The sequence below is a fragment of the Asparagus officinalis genome, chromosome 7 (assembly GCF_001876935.1).
Source record: "Asparagus officinalis chromosome 7, Aspof.V1, whole genome shotgun sequence".
Lineage (NCBI taxonomy): Eukaryota > Viridiplantae > Streptophyta > Magnoliopsida > Asparagales > Asparagaceae > Asparagus > Asparagus officinalis.
In genome coordinates this window covers 145,159,477-145,177,191 of record NC_033800.1, presented here as the reverse complement: position 1 = coordinate 145,177,191, position 17,715 = coordinate 145,159,477, and the positions used below count along the sequence as shown (strand labels likewise).

The window sequence follows — 17,715 nt, the reverse complement described above, 5'->3', positions numbered from 1 at the left end:
GTCACTTAAAGCTTCAAAATCCTCCTCTTTAAAGTTTTCTTTATTGGAAATTTAAAACTCATACGTAAGAATTACCTGAATTTTTAGGCCTTCTTTAGCTTCAACTGCTTGATGAATACCTTCAGACCATCTCCTCTTCTCTTCTACTCTCCCTGTAAGCTGCAGAAGTAAAAGCTTTGATCAGTTAGAGAAGGAAGCATGCTTGGTTTTCCTCACATGTGATATGCCTCAATTTAGCTCTTACCATTGGCTATCCCCTGTCAGGAATGAGTTCAGCTCCTCAGAGCCATTTTTATTGTTTTTTCAATTTGGTTAAAAAAGCATCTTTCCATTTATATATGTATATTATCTTGTAACTTAGGAGAACTTGGAGGGTTGCTTCTCATGAGAGCTTAAAACAAGAAGCAATGATGGTTTCCTACTGACCTACACACCTTCAATATTTATCACAAAAAACCACCCCCTCACTAACGCCCCCACCGCCATCCCCGACCCCACCCCCACCCCACCCCACCCCCCCACTCCACAACCAAAAAAAAAAACCCTGTGTGGCTCACAGATTTCCTCATCTATGCCTTGGAAGTTTGGAACCAAGTAGAACAGCTAATATTAAGTTGACAATTGTAGAAACTTTACCCATAAAACAAGGACAAAGAACCATGTGGATTTAGACTCGCACCACATATCCAGCAAAATACTGTTGAAGACTTAAATATCCATAATTGTTTCAATTACATTTCTCCGCACATAGAATGTTCAACAGAAAAAGTAAAACTGACATCATTTTTGTAGAAAGACCACAATACTTTCTCAGCTATAATAATTGCAGTCCTAATAATGACATAATTTTCAATATCCCTGAATGCCTATTGCTACCATAGCATGTGTCCAATTTATAAAGCGAATGTATGACCATTCTACTGCATAAGTAAAAGATCATATCTTAGATCAGCATTACTACAAAAATTCGAAACTGCACACAGTTTTTGATGATTGCTGAACTAATTATATTATATATAAGACAGTATTAGACATGCAATACATAAATAAGGATACAACACATTAAGCTAGATTACATTATAAGCATTTACCTCATTGATAATGAATGCCTTCCCATTTCTAACAATGTATTGGACATCACGGCGGTAGAACTCTTTCGCCTTTAAGGCATTCATTAAAAACCTGAAAAGAACACTCTATCTACTCATTCTCACAAATAACACAACCAGCAAGTTTTACATCAAGTTAAACAAAAATTATGTAAAGCGAAGCCCTCATCTACAAGTCACAGCAAATAAATCTCCATAAATGAGCAACAGAGATCTATTTGCCTCACTATTTACTGACTAAAAAAGAAAAAGATGCAGATGAAATAATCATAATGCTGAGACTAGCAAACAAAATAAAAATCTAAATCATAGATATAACAGGCACCTGGCCCAGGGATCATTTTCATCCCATAGATCATTTGTTTCAAGAACCATCTCAGCCAAAGCAACTCCTTCCTCCGTCAAGTCCACAGAGTTGTCTTTAAGCTCTACATTGTAATGCTGTGACGAAGACATTTCATAGCATGAAAAGTGTTAGAAACAATTACAAGTCCCCTTAACCAAATCCCATTCCCACACCTCAAAAACAAAACCATCCATCCACCAAAAGAAAAGGCATGGTCATCTCCCCTCCAAAATGCAGAATTATGGGGAAATAGTAAAGAATATTGAACCGCAATTTCGATTAATCAACAACCAAGTCTCTACTACACTTACAATGCCCCGCTCAAGCAGCTCAGCTACCTTGGCAGCTACCGGATACCGTGCGGCATCCTGACTAGCCTGCAAAGAATTTTAAGAGACAACAGAATTAGCACACCTCGTAAACATAAGTCTTTGATAATGAGATCAAATAAACACTATTACCTCACCACTAATCAACAATGGATTTCTGCCCTCATCGATAAGGACTGAATCAACTTCATCAACTATTGCAAAATTGAATGGCTTTGGCCTGTTTCAGCGTTCTACTTAGTTTGAGTCCTATGACTAAAAGCGCAGGGTGCAGTGTTGCAGGGGTAGGGGGTGGGGGGGTTAAAAGTGTAAAAGGAATGGAATGAATATTTCGAATGCTTGTGAATGTACCATCTCATGACAAGTTGTCCTCTACTTCCAGAAAGATTGTCACGGAGATAATCAAACCCGAGTTCCTGCATAACAGGAATAATAATGCGAGGTCAAAAAGATTCAACGCTGACAATAACACAAAAAGCTGCAGGAGTACAAATATAGTTTTTATTAAGACAAAAAACATGCATGTATAATTTCTGAAGGAAGACCAAGCAAATGTTACAATCCACGCATATGCCTATGTGATACAAACATAAATGTCAAAAGAAATTTAATAAAGTATCTTAAAAAACAGATAAAACCCAAGGTGAAATTCATGTGCATTAGCAGCTTGTCTGCATACAACATGTTACAATTATAGATTCAGACAACATATATCCTCTTCATTGAGCCAAAAACATAAAACATATTGAACGAAGATCAAGCAAATGATAGTAACAATAGATATGTGCACAGGTGCAAATAAATATGGATGCCAATTCAATGACTATCTTGGAAAACATTTTTTAACTAAGGTGAAAATCATGAGTATCAGGAACATACCGAATTGTTTGTATATGTTATGTCACAATTATAGTTGGATCTTCTCTCAGCAGCATCCATGCCCCTCTACAATTAAACAATGTTTAAACAAAGTCAATGACAATGTTTCTTGGCAAGAAAATTTGTACATAGTTTGCCAACTTAGTTCAACTAGGTAGAGGGATCAAACCTAAGATGACAGGTACCCATAAAACTGCAGCTTACCTGTATGAGACCAACAGAAAGGCCAAGGAAGCGATGAATTTGACCCATCCACTCAGCATCACGTTGTGCCAAATAATCATTAACAGTCACCACTATGAAATGAATGAATTTGACCCATCCACTCAGCATCACGTTGTGCCAAATAATCATTAACAGTCACCACTATGAAATGAAAATAACTTAAATTAAACTGATGCCAAACGTTGTGCCAAATAATCATTAACAGTCACCACTATGAAATGAAAATAACTTAAATTAAACTGATGCCAAAAGAATAAAAAGAAATATCAATTGACTGCACAAAAAAGTGTAAGCAACTAAATAACAATGAGAGCACCATGTAACATATGTGATACAAAAGACTCAGAAAACTATTTGTAAATGAACCTATGCCAAACAAGAGGTATCCATAAAGTGTAAAACACTGAATATCCATCTTGCATAAAGCTTTCCATGCTTAAATTATGAAATAATCTCCTAACATTTCTAAAACACTGAATATCCATCTTGCATAAAGCTTTCCATGCTTAAATTATGAAATAATCTCCTAACATTTCAAATGATTGTAGATTATTCTAACTAATAAGCTTTCCATGCTTAAATTATGAAATAATCTCCTAACATTTCAAATGATTGTAGATTATTCTAACTAACTCGTCCATAAAGAGGAGGGTGGCTTGGAGGTCCACTATGCAAGCATTTTAAAAGGAGCAAAGGGTTTGAGCACAAAGCTATGTAGACATAAAATTTATAAGTTTTAGCATGCATTTGTAAAAATTAAGTATTTACATCATGAAGCATTAAAATCTCATTCTGTTACGAACTTACAATAAAACTAGCAACAATCTTGAGAAGTGGGCTTTGGCCTCTGACACTAGAGTTGTTCTTTTATCAATTTTTTTAGCTGTGTCTAGGCAAGTGTGCGCATGTTTCAGCCTATTTCTGATAAAACTGGCTGAAACATGCCCATAACTTGACAAAACAAACAGGTCAACCCCACCTTAAGATGGCTGATACAGGGCAAAATAGCCAATAAAACTCAAAACATGGCAGGTATTCACCTAAACATGTCTCAAACTGAAGCATATCCCCCAAAACCAAGTTCGTATAGCATATTTCGCATTGTTATAACCTAAACTGAAATGATACAAGCTGAAACCAATATATTTTAGTCATTACCTTATTCCTTGCTACTAATGGTGTTATTGTTGGCCAAATCCTAATATTTCCTGAAATGGCTAATGAGGTTTACAGAACTTCTTCATACACTTCCAATGTTAAATAGAGGGCGTAAAAAATCATTTGGTTACCACGAAATCAAGTCATACCATGAACACCATTTCCTGTGAGTGCATTGAGATAAGCAGCTAATGTAGAAACAAGTGTTTTCCCCTCCCCAGTCTTCATCTCAGCTATGCACCCATCATGGAGCACTGCTCCGCCAATGATCTGAAATCAAAAAAAACCATGAACGCATACAAACTTCTTAACAATATTTTGTTGTTTTATATTGAATTTTTCAGTGTACCTGAACATCAAAATGCCTCATGCCAAGTGTCCTTCTGGCAGCTTCACGAACAACAGAAAATGCCTCTAAAGAAAATAAAATTTCAGCTTTTCATCAAAATGGAAAAATGAACTTCTAGGTTCAAGCACAGGTAAGTATAAGACCAGCTTGCAAATCGGCAAGGGTCTCCCCTCTACTCAACCGAAGACGAAACTCGACAGTCTTTGCTCTCAACTGAAAATCATACAGCCCATACATCAAATCCCAAATATATTCATCAAAATGAGCCATTTCGACTCAAATTCATCATTTTTATTTTAAATTACTACTGACCTGTTCGTCCGAAAGCCGACGAAGCTGTGGCTCAAGAGCGTTAACCGAAGATACAAGACGGTAGTAATCGCGAACCACCCAACTGTTCAAAGTCCAGAAGTCGCTCCATTTGATACCTTTAAGATGCCCTACTGTCTCCTAAATCAAAAAGAAACATCAAAACCATAAATTATCCAAGACTTCATCAACCAGGTGAGAGAAAGGCTTGCCCCTTTGGTGAATCAACAGGAGTGTTAAATGAAAGAAATCAAGCTTAGATCTCACTCTGTATTCCTTGAATCGATACTAACTAAAATACACGTGCAATAAACATGTAAGAAAATAATTATTTTCTAACTGAGATGATTTGATAAGATGAGAAACTATGAAAAATGTAACTAATGAGGCTATCATTGTAGTTTATGCGCACACATACAGACAGCATGCACACATATGTGCAACGCACACATGCGCACCTACACATGACACCCACACTAGTACATACAGTCACATGTTATTCACCGGAATGCAAATGTACATGCGCACAAACATATATATTCACATGATACAAATGCATACACATGTACACATATAATTATATTAATAATTATATTAATGCATGTATATATACATGTGCTACACATAAAAACATGCATACATACGCTACTTGAGCACACACAAACACTAATGCATGCATGTAGATAAACATACGCTACTTACAAATGCACATACAAAAAAATGCGAACAAACATAACTGCATGTAAACAACATACATACGCGCGCGCATGCTGCAAGCATAAGCATAACATACTTGCACACGATTATGTAATATGCGACTACTGTACACACACACGCAACACACATATACAGATACATATGCTCAGTGGCCGAGCCAGAAATTCTTAACAGTGTGTCACAATATATATAAAAAGGTGATGTTACTAATTTTTCTCTCTTATACGATATAATTTGGAAGTTTAATGAGATATGAAAGATATATTTAAGTAAGTACAATTACAATGGTCCTCACGTGTCTTCATCTTTTGAGATTGTTGCATTACAGCCTACTTCGAAATACCACTAAATGCACCCCTTTCAATAAGAATTACCAAGTTGCCGTTCATCCACTAATCTCCTATTTGATTTCACAGATGATTTTTTACAATTTTTCAAAACAATATCTCCATTGAAGCCGTTGTAATTGGACACACAATATTTCTTGAATATATATCAATTAGATACACAACATTTATTAAATGGGCCATTAATCAATAATTACTTTTATAATGGTGTCACTATTTGATGATAATCTAGTATATATTACTTTGTTTTTTTACCTAATAAGTGGTGTCACTTGACACCACCCTCTAACAGGAGTAGGGGTGGAAGTGAACCAAATAATTAATAAACAGTTTGGTTAAGTATTTGTCCAGATATTTGATCATATTCGATCTGTTAGTTCATTTAATAGTAAACGAATAGTTTTCAATATTCTGCTTATAAACAAATAGAATTTAACCAAATGTATATTCGAATTGGTTGATTAATAATTATTGATTTATATTTTATAATTTATCTTATATAAACAATATTATTTGTTACAAATTTCATTCATTACAAAACTTTTTTGTACACATTTAAATCCATGTAATAAGGTAATAGGTTGGGCTATCATGTACATAACTAGTAGTTTGGACCCAACAGATCAGTTACTAGATAGACCCATTTTAATAGATCCACCCAATTCTAGGCCCATGTAACCCAAATTATAACTCAACAAGCTAGGGTTTTCTTTCTGCCCCAATAATAATAACTCAACAGCAACTCACGCCTCTTTCTCTTCATCTCGCATTCGACGGGGCGGGCCGCTGATTAGAAGGTGCTGGCGACGAGAACATCACTTCCGAGCTTTCACGATTCTTCCGCATCGACAAGCGGAAGGTCTCTCCAGGTATGACAATGAGATTCTGGGGATCCTTAATCGAATATTAACGAATAGTTAGCAAATGGTTGTGTAGATAAACGAATAGAATTCGAATTCAACTTAGTATTCGAGTCAAATTCGAACACGAATTCGAACATCACAATATGAACCGAATTCGAATTCGAATATTGTGATATTTGATTCGATTTGTTCGTTTACCACCCCTAAATAGGTGCCTCCGCCCCTACATGTGCTATATATACACACAACACATGCACACACACACACACACACACACATAACTCCATGTACATATACACATTCACAGAGACACGAAGACAAACAAACAAAAACACACACACATGCTGCAAACATAAGCATATGCTATTTACACACAAATATGTAATATGCTAACTGTACACACGCATATCCAACCTGGCTACAATGTTTGAAAAAAGATGCAACCTAAAAGTTGATTAGCTTCATTGAAAAGTTGGAGAGCCTAATCAGAAGCCTTGTGTGGATAAATATAGGTAAATAAATTAGCTAGCTTTCTTTCTCATAAACTTGAGCTCTCGAAGCAAGTGAACAAGTCAATGCATTGTCTTCCTCCGATGCAATGTGGATAAAGCAATATACATGGAGTAGTCCTTGGGATTCAAAAGAAAATAGACCAAAAATTGCATAAGCGAGTTAAAAAAAAGCCTCTATATATTATAGACTAAAAGCAAGCATGAGAGCATGGAGAGGAGATATCATCGAGTTCTTTGAACAAGGTATGTACTTCACTGCTCTTGTAACTATGAAATACTCAAAGAAAATGCATGCAACCCAGTATAAATTGTCAATTTGGCATATGTTTTTGGATCAAAATCCCACGATTCTCTTCGAACAATGCAGCAAAACAAATTAATCACAGCGCATCTCAAATTTCAAACTCTATTAGCCACAATAGCCTCTAACCATCCCATTACCAAACTAAATCACCCGGTAGAACTCTATCCAACATTCAACCAGCATATAGGAAGATTAAAAAAAATTCAAAATTGGAGGAAAGTGAGGACCTTGGCAGCGTTAAAGATTCCTTCGGACTTCTTAATCGATAAGGATGTCTTCTTCTCTTCAACGGAGGAGGAATTCTTTATCAAAGCAGCGGAGACTCTGCGAATTGAGCGAGCAGGCTTCTCTGAAATTGGGGGTAGAGTGAGATTCGAGCTCCAGCAGAGCCCAATTCCCGCCATTTTGCTGTATTCTCTCTCGACGATGAATAGAGAAACCAGGGTTTAAGTTTGGAGGGGGATAGCGAGGGTTTTAGAGAGACGGCGAAGGCGGAGGAGGCGACGGTGGTGGAGACGTCACGTGATACAAAGACCGAAGTATGGGTAGAGGTTAAGATCCGATCTTTGTAACGTATACCCGACCCGCAAACCGATGAACCTGGGGGAGAGCAACTGAGCATAGTTGACAGTTCGTTTCAGTTTTTACTAGAATTCGGGTCGGGTTAAAGCCCGAACCACCCGAACCGACCGAATTGTGTTACTCATTCTAATTACTATTCGCATCCGTTTAAAGCCGGCCCGTCATAGTTCATATAGAATTGTTTCGCTACAGGTTGATATTTTTTTCTCTCACGCTACCTGATAGCGATGAAATACCCCAACAATGGTGTTCTCTCCAATGCTAGGGCTTCTCATCATCGCTAGTTCTCTACCTCTCTCTATTATCTATTCACTTCTTCTACTTTGAACCAATCCATTTTGGTGGTAAGAAACTTAAACCATAATGTTGATTCTAACTTTTTCTTAATTTTTCTCCTCGGTTGATACACAGCAAGAGAATCTTTTAATCAGACTTCTCTTTGGACCAGACTTATAATTTTATAGAAACTATACCCAACATCTAAATTATTACAATTTTTTTATTTACTTTGTCTATAAGATTGAGATCACTTTAATTCTTTATGTAAGCATTCTCTAAAAAATATTATGTAAGCTTTGGCAGGAATAAGATTTTAATTTCTATATCTAATATTCAGTAGCATTTGATAGCTCATGAATTTTAATAAATTAAAGTGTAGGAGACTTTTTTCTTCGTCAACAGATTAGAGGTGAAATTAAAGTCGGACATAACATTTATACCCAATTGAAAACCAAACAAACTGACCCAAACCGAATTGAACTGACTTGAATCCGTTCGGTTCGGTTTTGAATGATAGGCGGTTCGGTTCGGTTCGGTTTGGTCAAAAACTGAACCGACCGACGGATTGTACAGTCCTATATGAACCCTCTTAAATTTTAAATAGCTAAAAAACATTTATTTTTAGGGGGAAATGCTTCCAGCCCCCAAAACCAAAAGAAACATGCTTCCACCCCCCAAGACTTTTTCAACGGGCTCTTTGCCCCCAAAAACTTGCGCGATTTTCTTCTAGCCCCCAAAACACCCCCCACGTGATATGTTGTTTAAAACCAACATAAATATTCCCAAAATACCCTTTGTTTCCTTTTTTTATTTGTGCAGAGGAGAGAGCTGGACCCCGCCACCTCCCCCCACCTGGACCCCGCCAAGACACCGCCCACGTCCGCTCCCCCGCCGCGGCGCCGTTTCCCACCGCCTCGGCACCGTCCCCGTCGGCAAGGCCAGCGTATTCGTCGCGACATCAGCCGTCCACAGATCCGACGCGATCGAGGCGTGCCGGTTTGTGATCGAACGAGGTGAAGGCGTCGGTGTCGATCTGGAAGAAGGAGGTTTACGAGAACAGGGAGTTTTGGAAGGAGAACATGGAGTTCTTTTTTGGGATTTTTCTTAGTTTATTTTATTAATTAGCGTACCTAATAAGATCATAAGTGAGGCAGGTGCTTCCCTAAGGGTCATTTTTTCCCTTTTAATTAAGTTCTTGCCTATAAAATCATGCCTCTATTGCTATTTGCTTTCATCGGTGTACAAACTGTAATCATTTGTGGAATCAAATTATTTATTTTTTAGAGCATTAACTTATGCGACGAATGTATGAACGTTAACAAGGAAGGTCATTATCCAGCTTTTCTATATTTCGTAGTAATTTCCCTTGCTCAGTGCGTGGATGTGTGGCCATTGCTAAACGGTAATAGGCAAAGCAGAAGTACTTTCTTGTTCAAAACTTCATTGACAAAAGTCTCTAATCGTAAAGTGCTTAAATTTTTTGACCAAAGTCTCTAATCTTACCGAATTTGGACCGTTCACAGAGCATTTTCCCAATTTTAATGAAATTTTCAAAAGCCAAGCGATTTACGTTTGGTTGTTAAGGTTAGCGTTGTTTTAAGATTATACGCGTTCGGTGTTAAGGTTATGGGTTGCTTGCTTAAGGTTATACGTTCGGCCTTATTAAGGTTACAGGTTGCTTGTTAAGGTTACGGTTAACAGTAACAAGCAACCCCGTAACCTTAACAAGCAACGCGTATAACCTTAACAACCGACGCGTATAACCTTAACAACCAACGCGTAACCTTAACAAGCAACCCGTTAACCTTTAACAAGCAACTCGTAACATTCACAATCAACGTGTATAACCTTAAACAAACCAACGATACTTAACAACCAACGCGCAACCTTTAACAACAAACACCGTTAAATCGCTTGGCTTTTGAAAATTTCATTAACAAGCAACGCGCTAACCTTAACAAGCAACCGCTAACCTTAACAATCAACGCGTAACTTTAACAAGCAACCCGTAACCTTAACAACCAACACGTAAATCACTTGACTTTTGAAAATTTCATTAAAATTATGGGAAAACCACTTCCTGTGCAAATAATATCAGCTCTATGTTCGTTTAATTTTCCAGTAAACCCATAGGAAAGCAACACAAACTGCCTTTTGTCCTAGTTAAATCATGCCTTCTATTGCTTATTTGTTATCGGTGTATACTGTAATCATTTTTGGATCAATTATTTATTTTTGAGCATGAACTATGGACGAATGATATAACATACAAGGAAGTTCATTATCCAGCTTTTCTATATTCGCTAGTATTTCCCTTGTCGTGGTGGATGTGTGGCCATGCTAAATGGTAATAGGCAAAGCAGAGTACTTTTCTGTGTTCAAAATTCATTGACAAAAGTCTCTAATCGTAAAGTGTTAAATGACAAAATGATCTCTAATCTTACGATTTGGGTTCACAAGAGCATTTTTCCCTAATTTTAATGAAATTTTCAAAAGCAAGCGGCATTTACCTGTGTTGTTGTTAACGGTTGCGTGGTTGATTAAGCGTATAGCGTCGTTTCGTTAAGGTTACGCGACGTTGCTTGTTAAGCGTTCTACGTGGTTTATTAAGGTTACAGGTTGCTTGTTAAGGTTACGGTTAACATTAACAAATGCAACCCGTAACCTTAAACAAGCAACGCGGGTATAACCTTAGACAACCGACGCGTATCAACCGTTAACAAAACCAACGCTATAACCTTAACAAGCAACCCGCTAACCTTTAACAAGCAACCCGTTAACAATCACAATCAACGTGTGTATAACCTTACAATTCAACGCGTACCTTAACAACAAACACGTAAATCGCTTGGCTTTTGAAAATTTCATTAACAAGCAACGCGTAACCTTAACAAGCAACCCGTAACCTTAACAATCAACGCGTAACTTTAACAAGCAACCCGTAAACTTAACAACCAACACGTAAATCACTTGACTTTTGAAAATTTCATTAAAATTATGGGAAAACACTTCCTGCAAATAATATCAGCTCTAAGTTCGTTAATTTTCCAGTAAACCCATAGGAAAGCAAACACAAACTCCTTTTGTCCTAGTAAAATCATGCCTTCTATTGCTTATTTGTTTATCGGTGTATACTGTAATCATTTTGGATCAATTATTTATTTTTGAGCATGAACTATGGACGAATGATATAACATACAAGGAAGTTCATTATCCAGCTTTTCTATATTCGTAGTATTTCCCTTGCTCGTGGTGGATGTGTGGCCATGCTAAATGGTAATAGGCAAAGCAGAAGTACTTTTCTGTGTTCAAACTTCATTGACAAAAGTCTCTAATCGTAAAGTGTTAAATGACAAAAGTCTCTAATCTTACGGATTTGGGTTCACGGAGCATTTTTCCCTAATTTTAACATCGCTTTGATGTTTTCTAAACATCAAAGCGATGGGAGGGGGGATTGGGATGGGAAATCCGACGGCAGCTACAATCACGCACGTGCTTACTAATAAGAGGAAGTTTCCCTTCACCGACGGGGCGGAGGATCTGTTGGTGGTGTCCCTGGGGAGCTCCAAGGCGCTGAATCTTTGTTGCGGGGAGGTTAAATTGGCAGCGAAGGTTGCGAGGATCGCCGGCGAAGAAACGATCAACGCGGTGGATCAATCGGCAGCGAAGGTTGGTTTTGGGGGCGGCGACGACGGCGGAGGAGGCGATGATGGTAGGAGGAGGGTGGCGGCAGCGGCGGGTGGAGAGGTGGGGGAAGGAGGAGGGAGAGCAGAGGGCCGGATTGCATGGTTAGAGAGAAAGAGAGAATGGGTAGAATGGGTATTATAGTCTTTACCTGTGTAAAATTCTTGGGCTTTGTGTTTTGGGGGCTCAGTGAATAATTAGTTTACTTTTGGGGGCAAAGAGCCCGTTGAAAAAGTCTTGGGGGTGGGAGACATGTTTCTTTTTGTTTTGGGGGCTAGAAGCATTTTTCCCTTATTTTTAAATTTATAATTTTTTGCTGAGGTTTAAAATAAAGTTTATGTGCGGAATTGCTTTGATTTGTTAAGTACGTATATTTTTTCCCTTAGAAAAAATAATTAGTGAGATATTTCTAATCTACTTAGGAGCTTTCCTCAAGTTTCAATTTTGTTTTCCTCCATTAGTCCTACATAGAATCGTATTCGATAGTACGAACATTGATGATACTTAAATTTGAGCAAATTTTATTAGTAAGTATGAATATGAGTAGGGACAAATTTTCAAAACAATCCCTTTTGCAATTTTATTCCAAAAAAAGACCCTCTTAATTTTTATTTGTAAAAAACGACCTGGTTTCAGCCTCAGCGCTGAAACCAGGTCGGTTTTTGCAAAAAAGGTTCTGAAACTTCACGGGAGTTGAACTACCATGAAGTTTAGCAGTTTTTAGTTAAGCTGCTAAACTTCACGGGAGTTTAACTCCCGTGAAGTTTCTTTGTTCAAATACAAATTTTTTTAATTGTGAAACATCACGGGAGTTCAACTCCCGTGAAGTTTCAGAAAATTTTTTTGTAAAAACCGACCTGGTTTCATCGCTGAAGCTAGAACCAGGTCGGTTTTTACAAATAAGAAAGAAATTGGTTGTTTTTTGGGAATAAATTTGCAAAAGAGTTTGTTTTGAAAATTTGTCCATATGAGTAGCATGTTTCGAGACAACCGAGATTGTCCTATTATAGTTCCTAAGCAGATATCCTTTTTTTTAGTTGAAATCATTCTATGATATCTACCTTTTATTACAAAGATACTTCGATGATAGCATCTTTGGAAACGTATAAATAGTACTTTCCCAAATTAAGACTCTAGATTTTTTATAAATTAATTATCTTGATAGTAGGGTTCACATGATTTCCCAATATATTTTCTTTCAAACCTTATGTACGAAATTATTGATGTTCTCGGACTCAGCAGCGAGATTAGGGGATGATCCCGAGTTAGTGATGGGGCTTAGAGTGCATATGGACTATATATGTCCCCTCATTTTCTCATATGACTGATTCCCTATTGAGAATAAGAGAGCTGCAAAATAAGCACGTTAAAGGGCCGGAGTTGTGTTCTCCGGTCATTTCTCTATCGGTCAAGTCAGTATAGAGCTTGAGTGCGGAACTAATAAACTGAGTAGGTTTTGAATGTGTCGTGGAAGTTAGCAAGAAATGGCGTACCTTTGGCCCTGTGGGGGGCTTCGGAGGAATCCCTCTCAAGTGGTAATAAGCTGATATATATACCGAGTTAAGAGGGGTAGAAGCGTAACTCTGGTTGAGTCTAGGTAGACAGCTAAATTGGCAGATAGCTCACAAGTGTAGACAACAAATGCAATGAGTTATCACTGATCTGATGTGATGATAATTGTAGAGGTGTGGAGGGGGATGAGTCACGAGGACTCGTGATATGAGCAATGATGGTAATTGACAGTTGTTGGCGATGATTTCGACGTCAAACTACCTCTTGACTCGGCTTTGTGAGCTGGACGACAATTACCGCCTTTTTAGTCGGCCTCACAAGTTGTCGACCCGGCCTTGAGTGAATAGGGGGCCAATACAAGTGATAAGGTCAAGTGAGAACTCGTCTCGACTTGACTCTCATGGGTGCCCACGCTACACGAGTCGCCTTTGGCGGGTGTGAGCTAAGCTGACAAATAAAATGGGACACAAAAACCTAGTTTCTCATTCTAGTGTTTTTAGAAGATTTTCAAACTAATGTACTAAATTAAAATAATTTTAAATCTTGTAGAGAAAATTTGAGAAGTTAAGAACTGGAAAAAAAAGAGTAGTTTATTTCCCAAAAAGAAAGCAAAATGGTAATTAGAAGCGGGACTAATATGAAAAAGAATTAAGCGGATAAACCACGGAAAATCTCGTATCCTCCGCATGGCTTCTCCTTCTACCGCGCTTCTCTCCTCTCAAATCCCCAATTCCTGCGTAGCGCCGTTCCCGCAAAGCCACCATCTCAGGCGGCGCCACCCCATCACCTGCTGCTACTCCACCTGCCCTCATCCGCCGGAGCGCCGCCGCCGACGGAGCCAGGTTAACGACGCCGCCGCTCAGCTTATCAATCGCCCTCGTCCTCTTCCACTCCTCTTTCTCTCTCCCAAAACGTGAGCTCATCCAATCTCCCAATTCTCAATTGATCTTGGACTTTCTTGTTGATTTCGATCTTTGTTTATCTAGGTGCTGATGCTGCCAATCCCTTCGATAAATATGTGAAGCGGTAAGGAAAAATCAATATTGGGGAAAAGAATTGTTTTGTTGAAAAAGTTCAAATTTTTGGTTGATTTTGTTAGTTGATGATGCTAAATGTAGTATGCATCAGGAAAAAGCTGGAGCCTTTAGAAGCGTACGTGCCTGCTGTTCTATTGACTGAAGACCAGTTCAAGTATTTGGGTAGGGATTGGAAAATCTTCATGAATTTATGCGATAATCTCAAAATTATGTAAAATTGACCCATTTTGCAATAATTAAAATACCAAAATTTTATTTTGAGGAAATAATCAACTAGTAAGAGCACGACTGTAGCGAATACTTAGTGTATTGTTGTATTGTTGTTTCTTCTGGAACCTAAAGATGGAGTGTAGACTGCCTGTTTACGTTCTTCAGAATCTCCACTCACTTAATTCCTTCTTCGACATATTTTTCAGATTAAGTTCCTTGTTTCCACTGCAACCTCGAGTTCTGTAGCAATGTTGTATTAGAACTTGTTTTTGTAGTATTTTTTATTTGGATAATTTTTCTAAAAACAAAGTACAATATGATTATGAGCACTTAAAAAGCAAATGACATTATGAGAAGGTCGAGTGGATAGTTTGGAGCATGCCAATTGACTTGCGAGCTAAAAACCAAGTAAATTGGTATGAGATCTTCTGACGCTTTTCATGTTCCTCATCTCATCTACCTTTCTTTTTTTGTTCTTTTTTTTCCTTGTACATAGATGTGATTTCTTTTATTTAAATCTTCAAAATTTCCAATTACTTACTACATTACAGAGTTATTTTTTAATGTGTTACCTACTGGTCATTATTCTTTGTCCTCTTTGATAATACATTGGCGCCATGTAGATCTTTAATGGATAGATTGGATATTGTTTTCTTCAAACAGAGAAATCTTTAAATGTGGAGATGCCGGAATATGAGCTTAGCAGATCTTTATTGCGCTCTGGACCTGCAGCGTCTCTGCGGATAAATATTCGAGCAGTAGGGTTCTGAACTCTTGCTTATTTTTTTGGTTTATATATATTGGCTAGTCTAAAGCATCGCATTTTTTTGCTTTCTTTTATGTTGCTATATATTGTAATAGACCCTTGAACTTAAATATTGAGAATATAAAGTTCAGTTTGAGTAAAATGGAGCTCTCTCTAGCATCTTGTGCTTCAGTATTAATATGATTATCTTTAGAAAATTTTACCGTTTAATCTCTTTGACTAAATTCTTTATCCATTGTTGAAGTTTGGAACTTGCTTTTTGATTGCAATAGATAATTTGTGCTATGAAAGGACTAGGCACTATCACTACACACACACACACAAACACAATGCAATGAAAGTGTTTCTTGATTAAGTAGTGAATTATTCATGAGGAGTTAAAAATACAATTCCTTGAGGTTGATAAAATGTTAAGTATTTGGTGAGAACTTGAGAAGGTTCCACTCAAGGAAAGCTGAGAATCAATCAACACATGTTAAGCCTTGACGGGGGGAAATTGCAATTGGATTTAGGAAAACTGTGTTCAAACACATTCGAATGCTTATATGACTAATCATCAGATTCGCTACAGAATCATTCTGTCTAGTGAATATCCCAACTGTAAAACGTTATGGCTTTTTTTTGGGTACTTGTGCTGAGATCAAAACCTAGTAACACAATTTTAGCTCCCTGACTGTTTATTCATGTTCATTTGCTGTGGCAGTCTTTATGACCTGAGTTCCTTCTGGCATTGAACATTATCTTCGGAATTATAGGTGGCGCAGTATGCTATTGATGATGGTAAAGGAAAAGTAGCTTCTGATGCTGTTGATCAATGCCTACGGTGGGCTTGTAACTTTCCCTTGCTTGTATAAACTTCACCAGTTTGACCAATAACTTAATCCATATGATTTTCTAGAGCCTTGGAAGATCTCGATTCTATGCTATTACATGCAACGAGGAAAGATCCAACTGCATCAATTAAATCTATGAAGAACAAGGTCAATGTTGCTCTGGGTGCAATAGATAGGTATTGTTGAATTTCACTCCATTATTATCATGATCATTTACTTCTTTTGCTTCTTATACCTACATTTTGTAACCATACACCTTCACATTTTTCTCATTTTTCTTTGAGCGAGGGTTTTGTTCTGTAAACATGTTTGCATGAAAACATTCATATACAGGAGACAATTATTTGGTATTTTTAAACTGATATGAAGATCTAGAATAAACTTCATTGGTTAGAAACTTGGTGCAGTGTAATCTAAAAAGGATAATCGTTACAGCCTCTTGCAAACTGTGCCATCACCAGTGCTTGATAAGGCAAAGGCAATTGCAGATGCATATAGAAATCCAAACGACGAGGAAGAAGAAAGCAAACCTGAGGACTTGGATCCAGACCTGAAACAACTAGAAGCAATTCTTTGAATTCATTGCCATTATCTGTACCTAATAGTTTAAAGAGATCATGTAACCTTTGTAAAGCAAATCGGGATGTATCCCCTGTATACATGAAGTTGATTCTTTCTCAGGTCACTTGTATTTTTCATTATTTGTTAAATATTATTGGCGAGGCATTACTTCAATGATTTATTCTTTGGTCTGTGCCGGATATCACAGCTCAATTTGCATGTGTGATTCTTGTGCTTCGTTCATACCGATCTTCTCTATATATATATTTTTAGAAAATTATTGGATATCTCAGAAGATCTATGCTATTCTCGTTAATATTCAGTATTTAGTTCTTTATATTATTGAGCTCGCCTTAACTTGAGAAATCCTTTACCTTTCATACCTTGAAAGAGATTTAAATGGTTTATCCAACACAAAACTGTGTAAAATCAATACAGGGTTGGCTCAATAGTGTAAGGCCCTGCTCAGCTTCTGTTGGGGGATGATCCATATTGGGAAGTCTTGTGGTCAAATCCCCTAGTAGGAAAGAAACACTCGGGCCAGCGCCAACCACGAAGCGCAAGCAGGGATTAGTCTCATCTGAAAGGTGGGAATATACCTCGTAGGAAAACCAAGAAGAAAAAAAAAAATCAATGCAGAAGATTCTGTTTCCTAACTAGAGCAGAGCAGCTGAGAGAAGTTTAGATTCTGACTAAATCCTTGTACTTATGGGTTATCAATTTCAACAGTTCCAAACCAGGTGCAGCTTTAATAGGTAATAATATTTCGAAGAAACATGTATTAATGAATCATGCTAAAGGATT

At 37.5% G+C, this 17,715-nt stretch overlaps 2 protein-coding genes across 2 annotated transcripts in view; one reads left to right on the top strand and one right to left on the bottom strand.

Annotated features, from left to right (window-relative positions):
- LOC109849033 (protein translocase subunit SECA2, chloroplastic) overlaps nucleotides 1-7,976 on the bottom strand; it is a 28,702-nt gene extending 20,726 nt beyond the window's left edge. The window contains exons 1-13 of the mRNA XM_020418799.1: nucleotides 7,675-7,976; nucleotides 4,708-4,845; nucleotides 4,539-4,608; nucleotides 4,396-4,460; nucleotides 4,196-4,316; nucleotides 2,868-2,959; nucleotides 2,664-2,729; nucleotides 2,136-2,200; nucleotides 1,917-2,004; nucleotides 1,767-1,832; nucleotides 1,435-1,550; nucleotides 1,092-1,182; nucleotides 76-159 (exon numbers count right to left, since the gene is read on the bottom strand). Of these exons, the coding sequence (XP_020274388.1) occupies nucleotides 76-159; nucleotides 1,092-1,182; nucleotides 1,435-1,550; nucleotides 1,767-1,832; nucleotides 1,917-2,004; nucleotides 2,136-2,200; nucleotides 2,664-2,729; nucleotides 2,868-2,959; nucleotides 4,196-4,316; nucleotides 4,396-4,460; nucleotides 4,539-4,608; nucleotides 4,708-4,845; nucleotides 7,675-7,851 (1,239 nt within the window). The 5' untranslated portion in view covers nucleotides 7,852-7,976. The remainder of the gene's footprint in view (nucleotides 1-75; nucleotides 160-1,091; nucleotides 1,183-1,434; nucleotides 1,551-1,766; nucleotides 1,833-1,916; nucleotides 2,005-2,135; nucleotides 2,201-2,663; nucleotides 2,730-2,867; nucleotides 2,960-4,195; nucleotides 4,317-4,395; nucleotides 4,461-4,538; nucleotides 4,609-4,707; nucleotides 4,846-7,674) is intronic.
- LOC109847912 lies at nucleotides 11,750-17,124 on the top strand. Its single transcript, XM_020417144.1, has 8 exons — nucleotides 11,750-12,118; nucleotides 14,246-14,417; nucleotides 14,491-14,530; nucleotides 14,633-14,703; nucleotides 15,415-15,509; nucleotides 16,273-16,340; nucleotides 16,416-16,526; nucleotides 16,786-17,124. The coding sequence occupies exons 1-8, from the start codon at nucleotides 11,750-11,752 to the stop codon at nucleotides 16,925-16,927; spliced, it is 1,068 nt and encodes a 355-aa protein (XP_020272733.1). The 3' UTR covers nucleotides 16,928-17,124.

Coding starts and splice junctions, on each gene's coding strand:
- LOC109847912 (XM_020417144.1), top strand. CDS start 11,750: ATGGGAGGGGGGATTGGGATGGGAAATCCGACGGCAGCTACAATCACG. Junction 12,119..14,245: donor TAGAGAGAAAGAGAGAATGG/GTAGAATGGGTA, acceptor ATTCCTGCGTAG/CGCCGTTCCCGCAAAGCCAC. Junction 16,527..16,785: donor GCTCTGGGTGCAATAGATAG/GTATTGTTGAAT, acceptor TAATCGTTACAG/CCTCTTGCAAACTGTGCCAT.